This window comes from Rhodnius prolixus, unplaced genomic scaffold (genome assembly GCF_049639745.1).
Source record: "Rhodnius prolixus isolate KJV_2025 unplaced genomic scaffold, Rpr scaffold_21, whole genome shotgun sequence".
Lineage (NCBI taxonomy): Eukaryota > Metazoa > Arthropoda > Insecta > Hemiptera > Reduviidae > Rhodnius > Rhodnius prolixus.
Window position 1 is genome coordinate 1,381,781 of NW_027411606.1, and position 18,543 is coordinate 1,400,323.

At 32.8% G+C, this 18,543-nt stretch overlaps 1 protein-coding gene across 3 annotated transcripts in view; it reads left to right on the forward strand.

The window, feature by feature from the left end:
• The window catches only part of LOC141455098 (POU domain, class 2, transcription factor 2-like), a 290,468-nt gene that overhangs the window by 222,913 nt on the left and 49,012 nt on the right, over positions 1 to 18,543 (forward strand). For all 3 annotated transcript variants that reach the window (XM_074129961.1, XM_074129959.1, XM_074129960.1), the window contains one exon: positions 10,542 to 10,631. In XM_074129961.1, coding sequence (XP_073986062.1) covers positions 10,571 to 10,631 — 61 coding nt within the window. In that variant the 5' untranslated portion in view covers positions 10,542 to 10,570. The remainder of the gene's footprint in view (positions 1 to 10,541; positions 10,632 to 18,543) is intronic.

Below are 18,543 nucleotides of genomic sequence, written 5' to 3' on the forward strand. Positions count from 1 at the left end.
ATTTCATTGTGTAACACTCAGCATCAGTATCAATTTAAAAAAATACTATTTTTATCAATCTGTTTTACGTTAAGTATTTTCTCCTCTGTTTATTGATCAAACAGAAGTATAATAGTAATAAAAACAAACTAAAGGCCAAGATTTTTACGTAGAGGTGGGAGTTATTTATGACTAAATCTGTTACTCCCCCTCTTTCCGTTTAAACATTTCATTGCTGCATCCTTTTGCGAGACTGTCAGATGACATTCAAGATGGCTGCACCACTTCCTTGTCTAACAAGTGGATTTTGTCCCACTTGTCCACAACTTGCAACAGCCCTCCTCGTACATTTCCTTAAACCATCTGTATTTTTTTTTTTTAAACAGCACAGAGTGTGTTTACTACATTTTATTTTTTTTTTTTTTTGGTTATCTTGGTTAATCTTTAACAAACAATCTCCGCCAATGACATTGCATTTCCTCCTGAGGGTGAACTTTTTCATTTTATCTCGTTTTTTTCTTTTTTTTCTAAATACATCTTTTCACTATTCATTAATTCCATTTAGTAATTAAAATTTTTCAGATAAACAGAAATAAGTTTTATTATAAATTCGATTTAATAATCGATAGTTTTATAGCAAAATCTTCTTTAAATCTGCAATAATATTGAAAGTTGAACGGTAATTAATTTTTAGTGACGTGTTTGGCTGGCTGCCTGTATCCCATATCTCCAATATTGTAACATAGTGTGTTGAGTGGTGGGAGTCTAAGGGACCCGCCGCCCAAAAGGGAAGAAGAGGGGAGTTAGTTGTAGAAAAGTAAGGAGGGGAGTCACCTACCGTCCGCCAGGGCCCGAAGACCAATTGGTAAAATATTTTATTTTGAGCTCATTTATTTTAAATCTTAATTAACTTAATTATTTAAATTTTGTATTTTAAGGGAAACTTTGTTTTATTATTTTAATTTATTTTTGGTTTATATAACTTGTTACCCAGCTGGCGTCATTCTTTAATTTAAAGAAATATACTTTGGTTTGTTCAGTTTTGATATGCGTTTTTTATTTATTGGATATATAACCACCTCTGAGGACAACTATAACGTTGCAATATGACACAGCAAATTATTAAAATATTTTATATTGGTTGATTTTTAAAATTCATTCAGTTTTATAGAGAAAGGTTGGTATACCTGGATTGCGCTGAAAGTTAGATAAATAAAGATTTTTACTCGTGACAATTTCTTTGTGCATTTGGTGTGTGAGTAAAGGCACTGATAACGATTTCATTATATTGCTTTTTTTTTTATTATTAGAAATTCACATTAACACGATAATTAGGGATTAAAAAAAGTTTATTTGCTAATGAAATAGTCGAGATATGGAGTTATTATTTAGTAGCGACTCTTTAAATGACGAATATGGCTTGTTGAGATTAGTATGAGATGGGAGTTGATGGAATAATAAGATAAGGATGGCCAGAGAGATGAGAATGAAACTGTAGCGAGATGTTACGAAGTGCTTGAGGTTTAAAACTGGTTAATCGATAAAGAATTACGATTTTAATTGAAAACCAAAATTCAACAGACCATTTTTTGTGTTTTGTTTTGATTTTTATAACCTTCTCCTGTCATCAGGTAATTTTGTTGTGAGAAAAATAAAATTGGAATTAACTTGAGTCTTAAAAACTCCAATTATCTTGAGTAATTCTTTTTCTTTTTCAATTCTAGCATTTCTTCCGATTAATTATGCAGTTGGGATACTTCTACTTTTTAACTCTTTGAGGCACACGATTTTAAAGAAAATAAAAGCCCTAGTTGCACAAAATTTCTTTTATTATAAAACAATGGAAGTAAACATTCATTTCCATTATTTTACAAATGTAATCATCCCTCTCAAATAATCATCACTCTCGAAATAAGAAAAAAAGAAAAGAAAAAATTAATACCATTTCAATAGTCCTTTTTTAGTGCGGGCCACTGGTATTGTATAATACCACTATGCAACTAATGCTTTATATGATGTTCATTCAAACACAACTTTTTGACCAAAACAAAGCGGAACTTTGCAGACAGTACAGCACTGTCCTTCAGCGCACTGTTCCTTGAAATGTTTAAGTTCCATGTTTTGACCCAATTTTTTATAAACAATACATGAATTAACAACAGTTGCATCCAAATAATAGAACAGTATGCGGTGACACCATTTTTTACTATCGGTCAAGTTTATAATAAATATAAAAATTATTTCACTTATTTTCGCATTTACCATTGGTGCATAGCACTGCCAACTGAATGAAAAACTTTAAATAACATATTAAGCTGTATGTATGAATAACTTCAACTTTTCGAGGTGGGTTAAAATATATCCCACCATACAGCAAAAGCTAAGCAAAAGGTGGGACAGTTTTTAACCCACCTAGCCCCAAAGAGTTAAAAGAGGGAGTCACAATTAAGAATTGCAGTTACTACAATCGCCAAAACTAGAGAGAAAAAAAATAAGTATTGCACACACTTTAAAGCAGGATTAATAAATCCACAATCAGATTTATTTAAGAAAAGAGAAAATTATAAATTTATGGATTTAACCGCTCCTTAAAAAAAGGGATTTGTTCCTGATTTAAACCCTCTACAAAAATCCAGGGATGGAATGTAATTTTATGATCTCTTTATTCTTCTTCTTTCGTAAGGTTTCTTTCCTCCCCCATCCCCCCTTTGCGCTTAGCTTTCTTACCTCAGCAGAAATTGCATTGACACCCACATTAAATAAATCGTCTATTTTATGACGTCATCCAGACTTACCTGGGCAATAGCATACAATAGCATCTTCCATCTCGCGATCAGTTAGAATAAGAAAAGAAATATAAAAACTTTTCAAACCCCAAACGGTATTATTGTGAACCCACTTTTCAGGGTTCCTACAAAACGGACATAAGATTAAATGCACCTTCACCTTTATTCACCCACCCATCTTATGTGGGCCCTTTTTTACAGTCCTACATTCTCCTATTCACCGGTTGCATATATATGTATTTTTCCTTTTCTTCATTTCTATTATTCTTCTTCTTTATACACAGTTTAAACTGTGACAAAGTTATTTTAAGTTATCCACAAGGTTGCCAAAGCAGCACATGCCATCCAAACCATTCTATCTATAGTTGTTGCAAGATATTATGGACCTTTTCTTAAAAAAAATAAAAGGGAAAATTGTTCATCTCCTTAGTTACCTGAATTAGATCTTAAGATACATTTTACCATGACTAAATAAGCTTCAACCAGTGCTGATGCACTCTGTGGTAAATACATTGGATTTGATAAAAACGAATCTGTCAACAACTGAAAAGGATGTGGGGTAGAAAGAATAAGGATCTTCAAAAAAAAAAATAAGTAAAAAGACAGGATCTGCAAGTAGCCCTAATTTTATCGGTTCATCAGGAGTCCTTCTACCTTCCACCTACTCCATCATTCATATTTTCTTCCACAGTTGAATGGACACACATTTTACTGCAATTTTCCTCTCCAATCATTTATCATGTATTCTTTCTGATAAACGTTTTTCTTCATATTCTAGAATTTGGGCCAGAAGTTTGGTGCGTATTAATATTTTACACGATGTAAAAAAGTAAAGTAAATGTTTATTTTTTCAGGCGGGTTTTACGTTTTTACGGAAGGTGACTAGCAAACATACTTCACTGTAAATTTCTTTTATTAACATTAAATAAAATCCAAGGCCTAAGACCGGGAATCGAACCCAGTACCACAATACATATTAACTTCACAGGTCTCGCCACAAACCGCTCGGCTACCGTGGCGCCTTTTTACACAATGTTTTGGAGGCTTAAATAACTTATGTAGCTCTACAACATCAGACAGCTTCCAGCATCCCTCTAAAATTAGATTTAACCGGTAAAATGTTTTGAAATAAAAGTGCAGCTAAAAGTACTGTCATATGTTTTAGCTTTATAGGCCACGCCTCTAACCGCTCAGCTATCGTGACGTCTAATAATACGGAGATATTACTAATTGATAATAATGATAATGCCCAGTTATGAGCCGAAAAAACCAAGGCCCAGCTGATAAAAACCAGGGTGTAAGGGCCAGGATTCTGCCCTGTTTCAAGACTGCTGCAACCTTTTTAAGTACCAACGTATCCAATGGAGGTAGGTGGTCACTGACAGCACAGGGATGGATTGGTGATTAATTGCACCGATTTACCGCCAGATTGTCTGCTGTAGTTCTCTAGAGGGCTGTTTACCCACTACAATCACCTTGCCAGTGCTGGCAAAGAAGATTCTAGCCTTATTCTTCTTATTCCTGAATTTCAGAACGCAATAATAAAGTCGCGAGTCGAACTTGCAGTTGAATTAATTTTTACCAAAACATTGTTCTTGCGACTTCTAATCGCACTTGAACGAAGTATCAGATGTGAACTTTCTACGAAGTTCCATTATTTTGTTTTAATTAATGTTCGGATTTCAAAGCAGATTGACAAACTTTTACCTGGAAGTCAAGTAGAAAGTCAAAATGATAAGTAATTACTTGCTCTTACTGTATGTGAAGGTGTTGTACATAAGTGAAAAGTAGTGAATAAAAAAAGATTTTAAAAAAATATTTTGAACAATTATTTTTAGGAATTTCGACACAAAATGAGATAATTGGAAATATCATACTGAATGCTTTTCCACAATTTCTTATAAATTGGTTTTGTGAGGAAAAAAAAAAAAGAAAGAGAAAAACTCTCTCGATTTTCTTTTAAAAAAATCACGTCCAGACCTTTGCATGATCTAGTTTTCTAGCAAAAATTGCTTTTAATGATCTTCTTGTACGAATGACTGACGCTTCGTTACCATTTCTCAGAATATTGTTGTGTCCTAGCACGTGTACAGTATCGTTGAAAATTAAGCTTAGATAAATTACAGTGTATCAGTTTTCTATGGTATTCTTGATTAAATGTTAAATTTTAAGCAATTGATTTTGGGCGTCGTAGAGGATTCTCAGTTTTTAAAAAAGGTTTTAATTTTAAAACTGAATAATTCAGGAAACAATAATGATGGTAATATAATATTCCAAATTCCTCAGAGTGCAATAATTATAATTAATTTACAAAACAGTAAAGGATAATTAAGTTTATTTACTGTTTTTTTATTATAATTAATTAAATATGTCCGGTAGGGTTGATTGTCAAAAACTGCTCGAAAAAGCGTTGATGTTAAACACCCAAATTTGACAATTTTTTTCCTCTTCTTCTTTAAAAGATAAAATTCCCAAATTTTCTTTATAATATGGGGCAAATCCTCCTTTGTAACTTCAATTTTTTTGCAACAACCTAGATCTAATAGATTTCGACAAAAAACCGGCTTCAAATCTAAGTTTTGTTCGTATATCCATAAAAATAAGTAAGTTGGATTGTACTTAAATATATTTGGGTAAAATACAACATGGTATTCTATCACCACAATATTGTATAGGGAAGGAATTAGCGTACTGGATTCCCACGCGGAAACCCTGGATTCGAATCCAGCTGCTTCCTCCTTAGATTATCTCTTCCTGGAAGCTTCTTACAGGCAACACCGTTCTGTGTTGAACAGAACGAGAGAACACGGTTGTAGCTGGAGCAGTGAAGTGAAAAAACTCTGGGCGCCAATTACCTTAAAACTTAATGCGCCTTAAATTTAGAATCAAAATAGAAAATGCCTATTTTCCTATCAGTTGTGGATGTTCATTTCGCAAAGAATCAATCCTTAAACCATGTTGTAAAGATCTATTTTCAGCATAACCTTAGGAATAAATTCACGTAATCGAATTCAATTCACCTGAATGAAAAAAAGCTGTTTCATTTCATACTTTAAAGCAACAACCTCTTACCAAAAAATAAAAATAAAATGCGTATTTCTTAAAACAAATAATCAGTTTATTTGTCATTAATATTTATTTTTTTATAGTTCACCTTTTAAAATGTCAATCAATGTGATTACATGTTTGATAATTGAACTGTGAACAAATAATTACACATGCAGAAATTTGATTGATAAACTGTGAAATAAATGATACAGTCAATGTAAATGTCCATCAATCAGTAAATAACAAATTATTCACGTACAGAGAAAGATAAGATTGATTGAATTATGTAAATATATATATAAAAAAAAAAAAAAAGACCAGATGTTTGTACTTGATAAAATATAATAATAGAATGATTTACTAAATACTTATTTTTAGAAACATCCTGTCTCTGGATATTGATCGACAAGGGACCAGGGTACTTACTGGACAGCATTAATTATCCTGTAGGGAGGAATAGATCGAAATGGCACCCCTCGTACAAATCTAAACTTACTTTCTCATAGTATCTACCCAAAAATTCGTTCTATTATAAAATACGTATAATTTACACCAAATATTTGGATTTTCTATTGCTATTTTTGTAAGTGCTATTTTCTACTTAAAATTAGAAGTAGTAATTCTACAAATACTTGTGTTATTTAAGTAAAGACAACTTCACCGTGTAGTCTTTGAACGAGATTCTCGGAAAGAAATTATAGGTGTGGAATTAATTAGGTTTTTTGAGCGTCCAAAAGAGAGAATATTAATGTTTTATTACAGTGAGCATATTAATAATATTAAATTCTAAATTAACTAGAATTTTCAGCTCACTATCAGTGATTTGATTTTGATGTGTAACGCTTTTAATTAAACATAATTACCCTTCAAAATAAATTATCAAACTGTTCTCACAAGATGGTTAAGGAAATGCTCTTAAATCAAAGAAAAAGGATTATTATATGTTTTAATAAGAGGAAGCGTTTTAGTAGTACTAAATTTTGGTCGAAGATAATTCATTTGTGAATGAATGTTAACTTTGACTTCTGTTGTCCTCAAAAATTCTGATTTGTTGAGTTTAGATCTTGAAAACACGTCTTCCTTTTTGTATTGCCAAACGTTTCGTCATAGATATGTGTGTGCCCTTCTCTTAGGAGATCAAAAAAAACTATGCAACTCACCATCAGATCTCGACCGGACAAAAAAAAAAAGAATACAGATCTATCCCCTTTCTTGAAAAAGCCATTCATGTAAACGGTTCAGAATTCATTAGAAGCCAGCAACCACATTCGCGGTACAGAATTATCAAAAAAGAGGCCAATATGCAAGCAAATCGCTGCATTCACAGCATTGTTTTGCTCCTACATTAAAGATTAATAAATTAATCTTTAAATGTTGCTAATCTATCGTATGTTTAAGTATACTAGAAACACTTCGTAAAGTATTTGTAGCAAAGAATGACTCATAACATAAGATAGAATTTACCCACAAAAAATGAACGATCTACGTAGTCAAGTTTCGAAGCAATTAGTAATAGAACAAGATACAAATAATCTATAGCCAAATATTTAACCAAATCATCAAAGCTAAATCCAAAAGGCAGTGGCAGTAGCCGCCATTGCAGTTACCTGATAGTAACCTCAACCAATTTTAACCTCCCTCCTTGTATATCGTACTCATCTCAGTTAACACTTCTCTGCATCATTGCACCGATTTGGGCCTCAAAAAGCAATTAGTTTTATTGTAAGTATTGCATATATTTTCTAAATAAGATTTAAGATATGTACATTCTTGTTTATTGATGATTAAGGTTATATTGTGACTCCTAGAATAATTTAAGAGAAATGTTCCATTTTTCTTTTAAATACAAATTAGCCTTGCAATTTGTTATATAAAATTAAAAAATCACCATAATTGCGGTGAATAAATTAAATAGCAATAACATTTAAATAAAATATTCAAAATGGCACCTCATTGAATTAATTTGTATCTGTTATCATTATGCAAACCTATGTATTCAGTTATTTATTTTTTTATTATTATTATTATTCTAGAATCAAGTTGAATTAAACATTAAAACTCGTTATCATTGCACATTTCGAGTGCTGGCCGTATATGTAGAAACCAGTTAATGTTGTTGCAGTGTTCATATAAAGTAGAAATACAAAGTTTTCTTTTTTTTTCTTATTTGGTTTATTTATTTTTCTTTCTTGTTTTTTTGTATTTATTTGTATATTTATATGGATACAAATCTTTGTATCTTATGTATAAGTCTCTTACTAAATAAGTTGATCTCTAAATTACATTACTACATTGTATTATTCAGGTTGCTTTCTTATATAAAGCTTTTGTGTTGATATTTGTGCCAATTAGTTTTAATATTGCTCTACTAACAAATCGATTTTAACCTGAAATATTAAGGGTTAAAGAGGAGATTAGAGGGCAATGAACTGGCGGAGGAAAACCAGATTAACTTGATTTTCCTTTATTAATGTATTCGCAACTGACGTAACAAGCAAATACGATAAATGTACAAGTTCAGCATGAAAAACAAATAGAAAAACAAAAAAAAATTAGGCAAGTATAAAAATCATAAGAAAACGACGACCAACATTAGTTAATGCTAATTACCGAATGAATTGAAATCAAAGGATGCCCTGTTTATCGCGGGTGGCCTCAGTTTATGAGAAAGATTTGACGTGATGTTGCGTATTAAGGAGATTATGATGTAAGGAAAGTTTGAAGTGGGATTTGGAATAGTAAAAGGAGCTGGACAAGATCCAGGAACAAATGGAATTCACAGATCGGTGTAGGATAGTATGGTGGTTGTTCACATAAAATGGTGCTTCAGTGATGCTTCGAAAGACTTTTTGCTTTGAGGGTTTCGATCCTGTTTAGGTTTGAACGCTTTGCTGTTCCGTAAGTCCAGATAGAAGCAACTAAGGCTAGATACAGTCTTTACTAGTTTGTCAAGTAGGTCTCTTTAAGCATCCAAATATCTCTGGTTTAGTTCAAGTCATTTGAGAAAATTGTAACTAAACACAATTATCTATTGTTATAAGTAAGGAACGGATTTTTATGTATTTAAAACTGCCAAATATTTAATTAAAATATGCATTTATTTTCGTCAATTATGTGGAAAATATGTGATTTTCTTAAAATATTTTCTGGAATATTTAAGTAAAATGACATTTTTTTTATGAAAATGGAATTTTTTTGCGGGGGGCAAGTTATAATTATTTATACAAGAAAAGAACATTTTTACAATTATAATAATTTATTAGGAACAAAATAATTTGTTTTTACAAGTTATAATGATTTATACAACAAAGAACATTTTTACTATTTATAAAAAGATGTGTTAAATTTTAAATTTTGAAAACTTCACTCTTCGAAATTTCAAATGTTGGAACGTAAAGTGACGACGATATGGGCGTAAAATGGACTTGTAACGACTAAAAGATCGTTCAACATCTACAGATGTTATAGGTGCCTTGCTGAAAGAAGTTATCTCGTTGGTTGTAAAGGGTACACGATGTTCTGAGGTGACTTCTGTTCCACTGATAATATCAGAAATCTTGCAGATGGTCTCCCACCCTTTGTTCTTGCTCAGTACTTCTACCAGTTTTGATCTGATCAGATCTCCCTTACTCCCAGGTATTCCTTCCACCTTTTCGATGACTTTTTTAACGTTGGACACGTTTTCTGTCAGTCGAACATTTTGGGACTCAAGTTGGGTAATGGCTTGTGCAAGAAATACGCAATTGTCAGAAATGAATGCAAGGTCGTTCCCTAAATTAGGTTTCTCGAATAAAGACTTGGCTGTATTTATCGCTACTGCTTCGTCTTCGAGATGTGAAAGGACATTCTTGATTTTATTGTAGTTTTCATAGTAATACTGATCTGCTTCCAGCCAAGTACCCCTTCTAGTCAATATTGGTTCTGGTGGAAGGCTCAAGTCTGGATAGAGATCTTTTAGCATTTTAATGCGACTTGGTGCTTTTAAGAACACTTTTTTAACCGAGGAGATTAAGGAATCTACGTCACTGAACAAAGATCGGACAGTTTCTGCTACTCGATGCAAGACATGAGCAATACACGTCACATGAATTATCTTAGTATAAAATACCTGAATAGATTGCCCAGCCTTGACCATGTTGGGGGCAGCATCAGAGAGAAACAAAAGAACTTTTTCGTTCAAAATTCCACTGAGCCATAGGATATGCATTGAGGCATCGAAGAATCGTGAAATGGTGGAATGATTGCATTTTTCGAGAACCTCACAGTTCAAAAGGAATGGCTTTGAATCCACATCAGCATCACTGTCAAGTTTTCCAATAACTGCATTGGCAATATACCTGCCCTCAACGTTTCATGCATTTTTTTTTGTTTTAGTTTTTTAAATTCTTTTTTGATGTAAATTCATTTTAAGGAGAGCTTCTGAGACTTCAAACTCCTCTCAAAATGTCTTTATTTTAGTGAACCTATATTAATTAAAATTAAGTGAACATTTCTTAAAGAACAGTCGTCTGGATAAAACAAAAATGAAGTTTAGTATAAAAGAGCCTTTTAGAAAGTTTCAGAAGTCAGTTTCATGATACTTTTACTAATTTTTAGATGATGTTGAAGCTTTTCAGCTATTCTCCATTTTATCATCATCTCCTATTACTCCTAATATTAGTCAAGTGTTCTTCATGAAACTATTAACTTTTTACTATTCAATAACGATCTCTTTTTTTTTTGTTGCAGGAACTCAAGTAGGATGGCTTACGGAAGAAATGTGGACAGAGGAGAAAGAACGGAAGGCTGCTTTGCACGCAAGGCTAGGCATTACCACCGGTAAGTGTATCACTTTTTAGAATCAATTAGCTTTTCATAATTAGAGAAACAAATTCTGAATCATTTAGATTTGTTTAAAATTTTGAATCTTGTTTGGACAAGATTAAACATAATTTAATGTACTACGTCTCTTGATGAGTGCACTATCTCGGCCACATTACAGAGTTCAGCATCAATTTGGCCTTTCTGCTTAGGTGGTTCTCTCAGATATTCCTATGCCAATTACCTCATTATTTATAGGACTGACATTCTAGGTACTGGGAGTCTTCATACTTCCTTCTGAAGAAATAAAATAAAATAATCCATTCTTAACTTCCTTTTTGATACGTCTTAAGTATCAAAAAAAAAAAAAGGAATACTTATTAGTAGGGGAACTTGGCCAGTTATAAAATGGAATGATGTTTGTTATAAATGTATGTGTTGAAAGATGAAATTAATTTCAATATCTGTAGCAGAGTATAACTAAGAATTATGGGTATTAAATACAAGGAGTCATGTATAATAATAAGGCGAAGGCTGGTGGATATACACTATACATACCTTGCATACAGGTTTTAAAGGGTCAGGGGTATGTGGAGAGGGAAGGGAGGCCGGCAAAAATAAAGTTCAGCGCCGACGTTTGTGAAAAACTCTTTTGAAGGTATGAAAATAAGAAGAGCGTTTAATTACAATCTAAGTATCAGTCGGTAGGAACTGCCTGCCGATCCTGTGCAGAGGAGTTGTGACGCTTGCATCGCGGACTGGCGGTGCACCAAGCAATTAAACTCAACGCATTCTCTTGTCTTCAAAGAGCCCTAAATAGTGTGTCTGTGTGTGTACGAAATGAGTATGTATCTGTGCGCATTATCTTGGCCATATTTAATGACACCAGTTAATAGCTGTTGAAGACGTAGCATTAAAACATTGGTAAGGATATTTGAAATGTTAGGTTTAGAAAAATTTATTCATGCTTCAAGTCCAAATGTTGTTATGTCTTAAATCAGTCTTTTCATTGGTGAAAAACAAGAGGAGAGATCCCAATATTAACTGTATAGAAAGTATAAGCATTGTGGTCAAATTGCTACAGATTTCCACGTTAAATGATTTTCTTGTCAATGAAACTCGTGACAGACAAGAAGATCTCTTCTCCAATTAGGAGCATTGTATCCACTTTAACCACGGATAACTACAAGAACAAAATCATTCCATCTCTCAAAACATATTTTCCCCATTTTTGACTTCTATAAAACTTGATTGACAGTATCCTTTGTTAAGATACAGCTCTTGCACCAAAATGAATGATGAGGAGGTACTTCACAGTCCACTCCTAGCCAGTCCTTGGTGCTAAGTTCTTTTTTCATCCCTTCAGCAAAAGCACTTGCAAGGACTGGGAGCACCGGCAATGGCCAGTTCCTCCTTTTTCCAATAGGGTCGCAATAAATTTAACTACATCGATCTTTGCTTTGCTCACGGAGTCGCAGAGTATGAATCACAGATCCCAACTTCATTGCTTTGAAAATAGATTTGCTTTCCATAAGCCAAACAGAGCCGATAATATTTCTGTTGAAACTGATTGCTTTCAAATTACATCTCAGTTTAAGCTGTTATCACTGCTCTCAGGCTAGATACCTCCAAGATCTTTCTGGCAATAGACCAGTTCGAGAATAGCAAAATTGGATGTTCTGTCGTGGTCAGCGTTGAAGCTCTCAATCTTAAGCTTTTTGTTTTTTTACCATTTCCATCTTCTTTCTGCAGTACTCTCCTTGGTTTTTCTTCTTTCCAAGTACATCTTCTCTCTGTTCCTAAGAAGCTCTTGCTTCAGGAAAAACTTGTTATAAACCACTTCACGGTTAATTCTTGGCCATATACCAAGCCAGTGAAGTTTGATTCGCTGATATTGCATAAAGATCGGGGTTCTAGCTATTTCTTTTTAGATTCATTTCTTAATTACCTCTTCGGACACTCTTAGATGCTTAATGTAGATCCTGAATAAGATAAGAAGTCACTCTTTTTTTTATTTTTTAGTTTCTTGGCTTATGACTTATTGACTTATGAAATTGTGTCCTAGAGCAATAGATACTGTCCCCAAGTGGAGCACGACCTTTATTTTATTTCACTATAGTTCTTTTTAAAAAAATGTTAAAAGAATAACATTTTCTCGTTTTTGCGAAAGTAAAAAAGTAAAGTAATTGCCTATTTTTTCAGACGGGGCTTAACGTCCAACTACCAATTAGGTGTCGTGGACGGAGGCGACTAGCAAACGTACTTTACTATTTCTCATTTAACCATTAAATAAAATCAAAGACCTAGACCGGGAATCGAACCCAGTACCACAATGCATATTATCTTTGCAGGTCTCGCCTCTTAACCGCTCGTCTACTGTGGCTCCGTTTTTGCGAAAGTAATACTGATATATTTATCAGAACCAGTTCCAGAGCACTCTGCTCGCCAAAACTACTTCTAAACAGTAGTCGTGCGAATAATGATGTATAAAATAATGCATGAAAGATAAATAAGGGGCCAGACAGCCTGTGTCCATCGCATGCCTTTGAAAGGGTCAAAGTTCCCATGGACTCCATTAAAATAAAAGCACCCTGGAAATTGGGAAAGGAAACTGGGCAAGCTGCTAGAGCAAAAAAAAAGGGGGCGCTTACTTCTTCATACAACATTGAGTGCTCTTGTATAAACTCAATTTGAATAAGGTGGGGGTTGGATAACCCCTCTCGAAAGGAGGAAGTGACCGAAATAAAAGAGAAAAAAAATTGTTTCCTTTAAAACAAATTCAATATGAAGCCACTAAGTGGAAGGAAACGAAATGCTTCTTTACTGCTTCGACTTGCTTCTATCGACTGCAATCTGAGATAATCCAATCGAATTCAGGACACGCAGTGTGGATGTCCTTTTTCTTTTCAAATACAATTCGATTTTCACAATTCCTTTTTTTTTCACTTTATACACACCACTTGGTTTTCTCTCTTTCCCAATAAATGGCTGTAAAAGACAATTTGGTTGTACGGGATAAATGTATTATTGCGTAAATTGTCCAAGAAAAATTCAAAATAATTCAGGTGAGAGTTTTTCTTCGTATTTTTTGGTTTTTTAAAGGGGAAACTTGGGAAATCTTTTTTCAATTTATCATTATCATTGATGCTAGTATTTTGGGCCAGTATTACAGCTGTTAGTTTACCATTAACAATCAATATGGGTGATAGGGATGTTGGTCTAGTGCAGGGATAGCGAACCTTTTTAAGACGTGGGTCAAATTTTGTTCATTTTTTTTTTTAGTACTAGCCCTTGGGTCACTAATGCCCATTTGCACAAGAGTCAAGTTTAAAAATTTTAAACTGAATATTTTCAAAACTAAACATCTTTAAAATTCAGTTGGCTTAACGGGTAAAACGGGACGAAACAAGTGCTATGGAAGTCTCTTTTTACAAACATAACTGAACGAAACCTGAACAAAAGTGTGTTTTATCTGAAGAAAAATCTAAATATGGTTATTTGCTTTGGGTTGTCGATTTTTTTAACAAACAAAATATGAGTAAAAATTATACATTTTATTTGATATTTTGTAAACACTTTTGCTTTATTTCAAATACAACAAAAGCATTTGTCGTCATTTGCGTTTTAGAACTGTAATGATCAATCTAAAGGACATAGATAGCATTTAGATTGCTTTTGTGTGAATGCGTGATTGAAAAAAATACAGATAGAATATAAATTATCCACACAATTAGAAAATCTAAATCAACCCTCGGAAAAAAAAACAAATGGTTGCCTAGCAATTGTGTAGGTCAGTGAAAAAGCTTGCGCGGGTCATTATCTGACCCGCGGGCCATAGGTTCGCCATCACTGTTCTAGTGGTTATGAAACGAGGATTTGTAATTGGGAGATCACCAGTTCGAATCCCCCCCGTGCAGCTACTTTTTATTTGTCAGAAAAAAGTGCTTCCGTCTCCATCAGCGACACCTAATTGTTATCTTTGATTATATCCGTTGTACAACGAATGTTTATTGTATCCTTGACCGGGTAACAGGCTTACATCCATGATCAGGGGGGTAGATTCATCACTTTGGTGTAGAGATTTTAATTTTACGTCCTGTGTTCCTTTCTCACACTCATAAAGTGATAAAGATATTATCCTGCACTGCGGAAGTAATTGTAACATTGAAGAAAATCAACCACAAGGAGGATTATGTTGTGCAGATAAGGTGTTGAGGATCTTTTTACTAACTGATTGAGGTTTATGTCGACTGATGAGGTGAATATGAACGGGGTTCGGTTGGTTACGTTAAAGGGAAAGTACATTAAAGTACAAGTTTTGGTTTCTCCGAAGATAGGAAAGCTTGGCCAGAACCCTGTAGTTTGACTTCTTAGATCCATATTGGTTTAAGTAAAGTGTTGTATAAGAGGCTTTTGTTCTCTAGCGGCAGGTTAATTGTCTATTGAATTGTCTGTATCGTGTATTCATGTCTTGTCACTAAAATCGAGTGAGGATTCCGTCAATGAACAGCCCAAGATAGTAGACGATATCAGAGGTTGGGAGAGGATTTCAGTCTCCTGTATCGCAGTTTTAAAAAATTAATTATAATAAACATTAAGAATGAATATTATAAAGACTCTCAAGTGTTATTTTAGGGCTTCCCATTTGCTTCTATTTTTAAATCCCTTTGTATTATTTTATTATGAAACCTATAATCGTCTTACAAAGGGCTTCTTGAGTTGGTTACCTCTATTTAATTCAACTACTTCCACCTTTCCAAATTGTCTTTTCAGTGTTTTTTCAACTTTAAACAATTGAAATTATCTTAATTAAAACTTTTATATAATCTCTGTCGCCAATCATCAGCTGTTCCTACATCATCAGCTAATATTTTGCTTGAAATATAACCCTTTTTTTCTGCAACATTATCTCTTAAATAACACAATAAAAATGAAAATAGTTTGGCCTGTACATAATAAATATAAAACTTTGATTAGAATTTGTTCTTTAAGAACATTATTTAGGAATTTACGCAATAAGTTGTGGGTGGACAAAATAAATAGCATGTATGATCTTAAATAGCAGGGTTTTCATTAATTTTAATTTACTTGTTTTGATAGATAAACTTTATCCATAAATATTTTGAACTGGAAATTCTATTGGAAATATTCCAGTTCATATTTGGGAAAGCTTTTTCTGTATGAAATAGTAAAATGGTCCTAGCTTTTCAAGAAAATTATATCAAAAGACTGTTGGGGTAATCCGATGAAATTTTAGCATTTCAGAGTTAAAATAAATAAATAATGTAGTGTCCGATCGAAGTTTTTATAAATGAAAGTTATTTGTACACATTTAAATGATCAATCATTTTCTAAATCAGCGTTACCCAACCTGTGATACGCGAGAAATAATCAATAATGGCGGGCATAAAAAAATTCAACAAAATTAAATCATAAAAATAACATAGATACGTTTTTTCCTATAATACATAAAAATTATTTTAATTAAATATTATACAGTAAAGTTTGTTAATACGAGTTAATACATAATCGTATGTACAGTAATAAAGTAAGTCTGTAAGAAAATATAATATAGCACATATTTAACAGGGATTAAAATTGCCTTTCATGGAGTATTTTCCCAAAACCCGAAAACACAAATGATAACTAGATTTCAAACCCCTTCTATAAAGAAAATTTAGGAAAAGCTACATCATTATCAATGAAAGATAAAGAAAATTTAATAGAATTATCATGTGGCAGAACTTAAATGATAACTATGTAAAAAATCTGCTTAAAGAGACTGTAACTCTTTAACAAAAACTTACAGTTTAAAATGTTAAGTATAAGGGTTGATTAAACGCCAAAAGGTACACAAATCAGCAAGCACCCAACATTTCATTAATTCTTCATTAATATTTAAGTAATTTTACTGCATTAATTTTCATTAATATTTTTTAGAATTTATTAGATGTCACAGACCCTTATGCTGGCCATTTTCGTCTACAAAATATTTGTTCAAGTAGCACTGTAGATTGACTGTAATATCTAGTTATTTATAATAATCAAACTATTAAATACAGGTTAAAAAGAAAAACGTTATAAAAAATAAAAAAAAATTATGAGGCTAAAAAATTCAAAACTTTTTTTTATAAAAAAAAATGTAATATGTAATATAAAGTAAATAAGATATGTATATTTTTAGGACAGCTAATTATTCCAGTATTTTACTATAAGTAAAATTAGGGGGACTAAATTAAATTACAATTGAGAAATCAATAATTGTTGTTGAATAATCTACTTGTTATTAACTGTGTGTTATTTGTGCTCACGAATATTTCGGTAAGACGAATTCAAGACAGTAGCCTACTCTAACTTTGTCTTTTTCTACTTTAACATGCATGTACATATGTGTGATTTATCATAATTATAACAAAAAAATATAAATGAAGTGGCCAGCATAAGGGTCTGTGACATCTAATAAATTCTAAAAAATATTAATGAAAATTAATGCAGTAAAATTACTTAAATATTAATGAAGAATTAATGAAATGTTGGGTGCTTGCTGATTTGTGTACCTTTTGGCGTTTAATCAACCCTTATACTTAACATTTTAAACTGTAAGTTTTTGTTAAAGAGATTTTTGTACCTTTTGGATAGATTTTCCTTTTTGTCTATTTTACAAAGTTACATATCTGCTTTACAGAATTTTTTAAATTTGGAATAAGCAATTCTATCATTATAACCTGATAAGATGGTAAGTCGGAACCGTAACTACCACTAGAGAGATCTTTTTAAAGAATGATTATCGTTAAGGTCCCCCAAACCATCCTCAGTAACAACTTTTTTTGAAAAAGCGTTTTGAATAAAATAGGAAGGTATTTGTGCGTAAATAGCAAAATTAAACTGCGATTTCATTACTTCCTTTTAAGAGGAGTAAGAAAAATAAACTGCGATTGCAGTACTTCTAGGCAAAGAGGCAAAGATTTTTTAATCGAACGACAATTCATTGATTTAAATCGGTTCACTCATTGATAATTTAAACGATTGCAGTACTTCCTCTTAGTAGGTGCAAGAGCATCAGCAATGTAGAGGAGCTTTAACCACTTATTCGAGCTGAATTTTATCAAAATCGGACTAAGCGTTATAGAAATATTGGTAATAATAGTTTTAGAAAGGGCCTTATTTGGGTGGGGCAAACTCCCCTCCTTATGAGACACGGCGTCGAGACCTTTATAGTGCAAATCTGTACAAAATTTCGATTCGAATGACATTTCATTCATGAAAATCGGTTCACGTGTCGATAATTTGAAACGATTCCTATACTTCCCCTTAACAAGTGTAAGAGCTGATTGCCGCTTTAATGTTACGTAGGGGAGCCCTAACCCTATCATCCTACCAAATTTTATCAAAATCGGGCTAAGATTTACAGAGTAATTAGTAATAATAATTTTGGAGGGGGCCTTACATAAAGGGGGCTAACTCCTCTCCCATTCGATGTACAGGATCGAGACCCTCAAAAGGCACATCTACATAAAATTCCGAATCGAATGACACCTCATTCATGAAAATCGGTTCACGCGTTTAGGCGCTACGTTGTTTACAAAAAAGGTAACAAGAAGAAGAAGAACAACAACAACAACAACAACAAGAACAAGAACAAGAACATTTTTTGAAAAAGCCGTTTTTGCTCATTTTCAGCAACTTTTTTCTCGAAACCTATTAGATCTGGGTGGTTGCAAAAAAATTACAGCTATAAAGGAGGGTTTGCCCTATATTTTAAAGAAAATTTGGGAATTTTATCTTTTATAGAAAAAGAGAAAAAAATTGTCAAAGTTGGGTGTTTTTCAACGTTACGCTTTTTCGTGCAGTTTTTGACGATCAACCCTTATACAACTGTCCTACCGGACAGTTTTAATTACAGTAAGGGGTGTCTGGAAATGCAACTTGA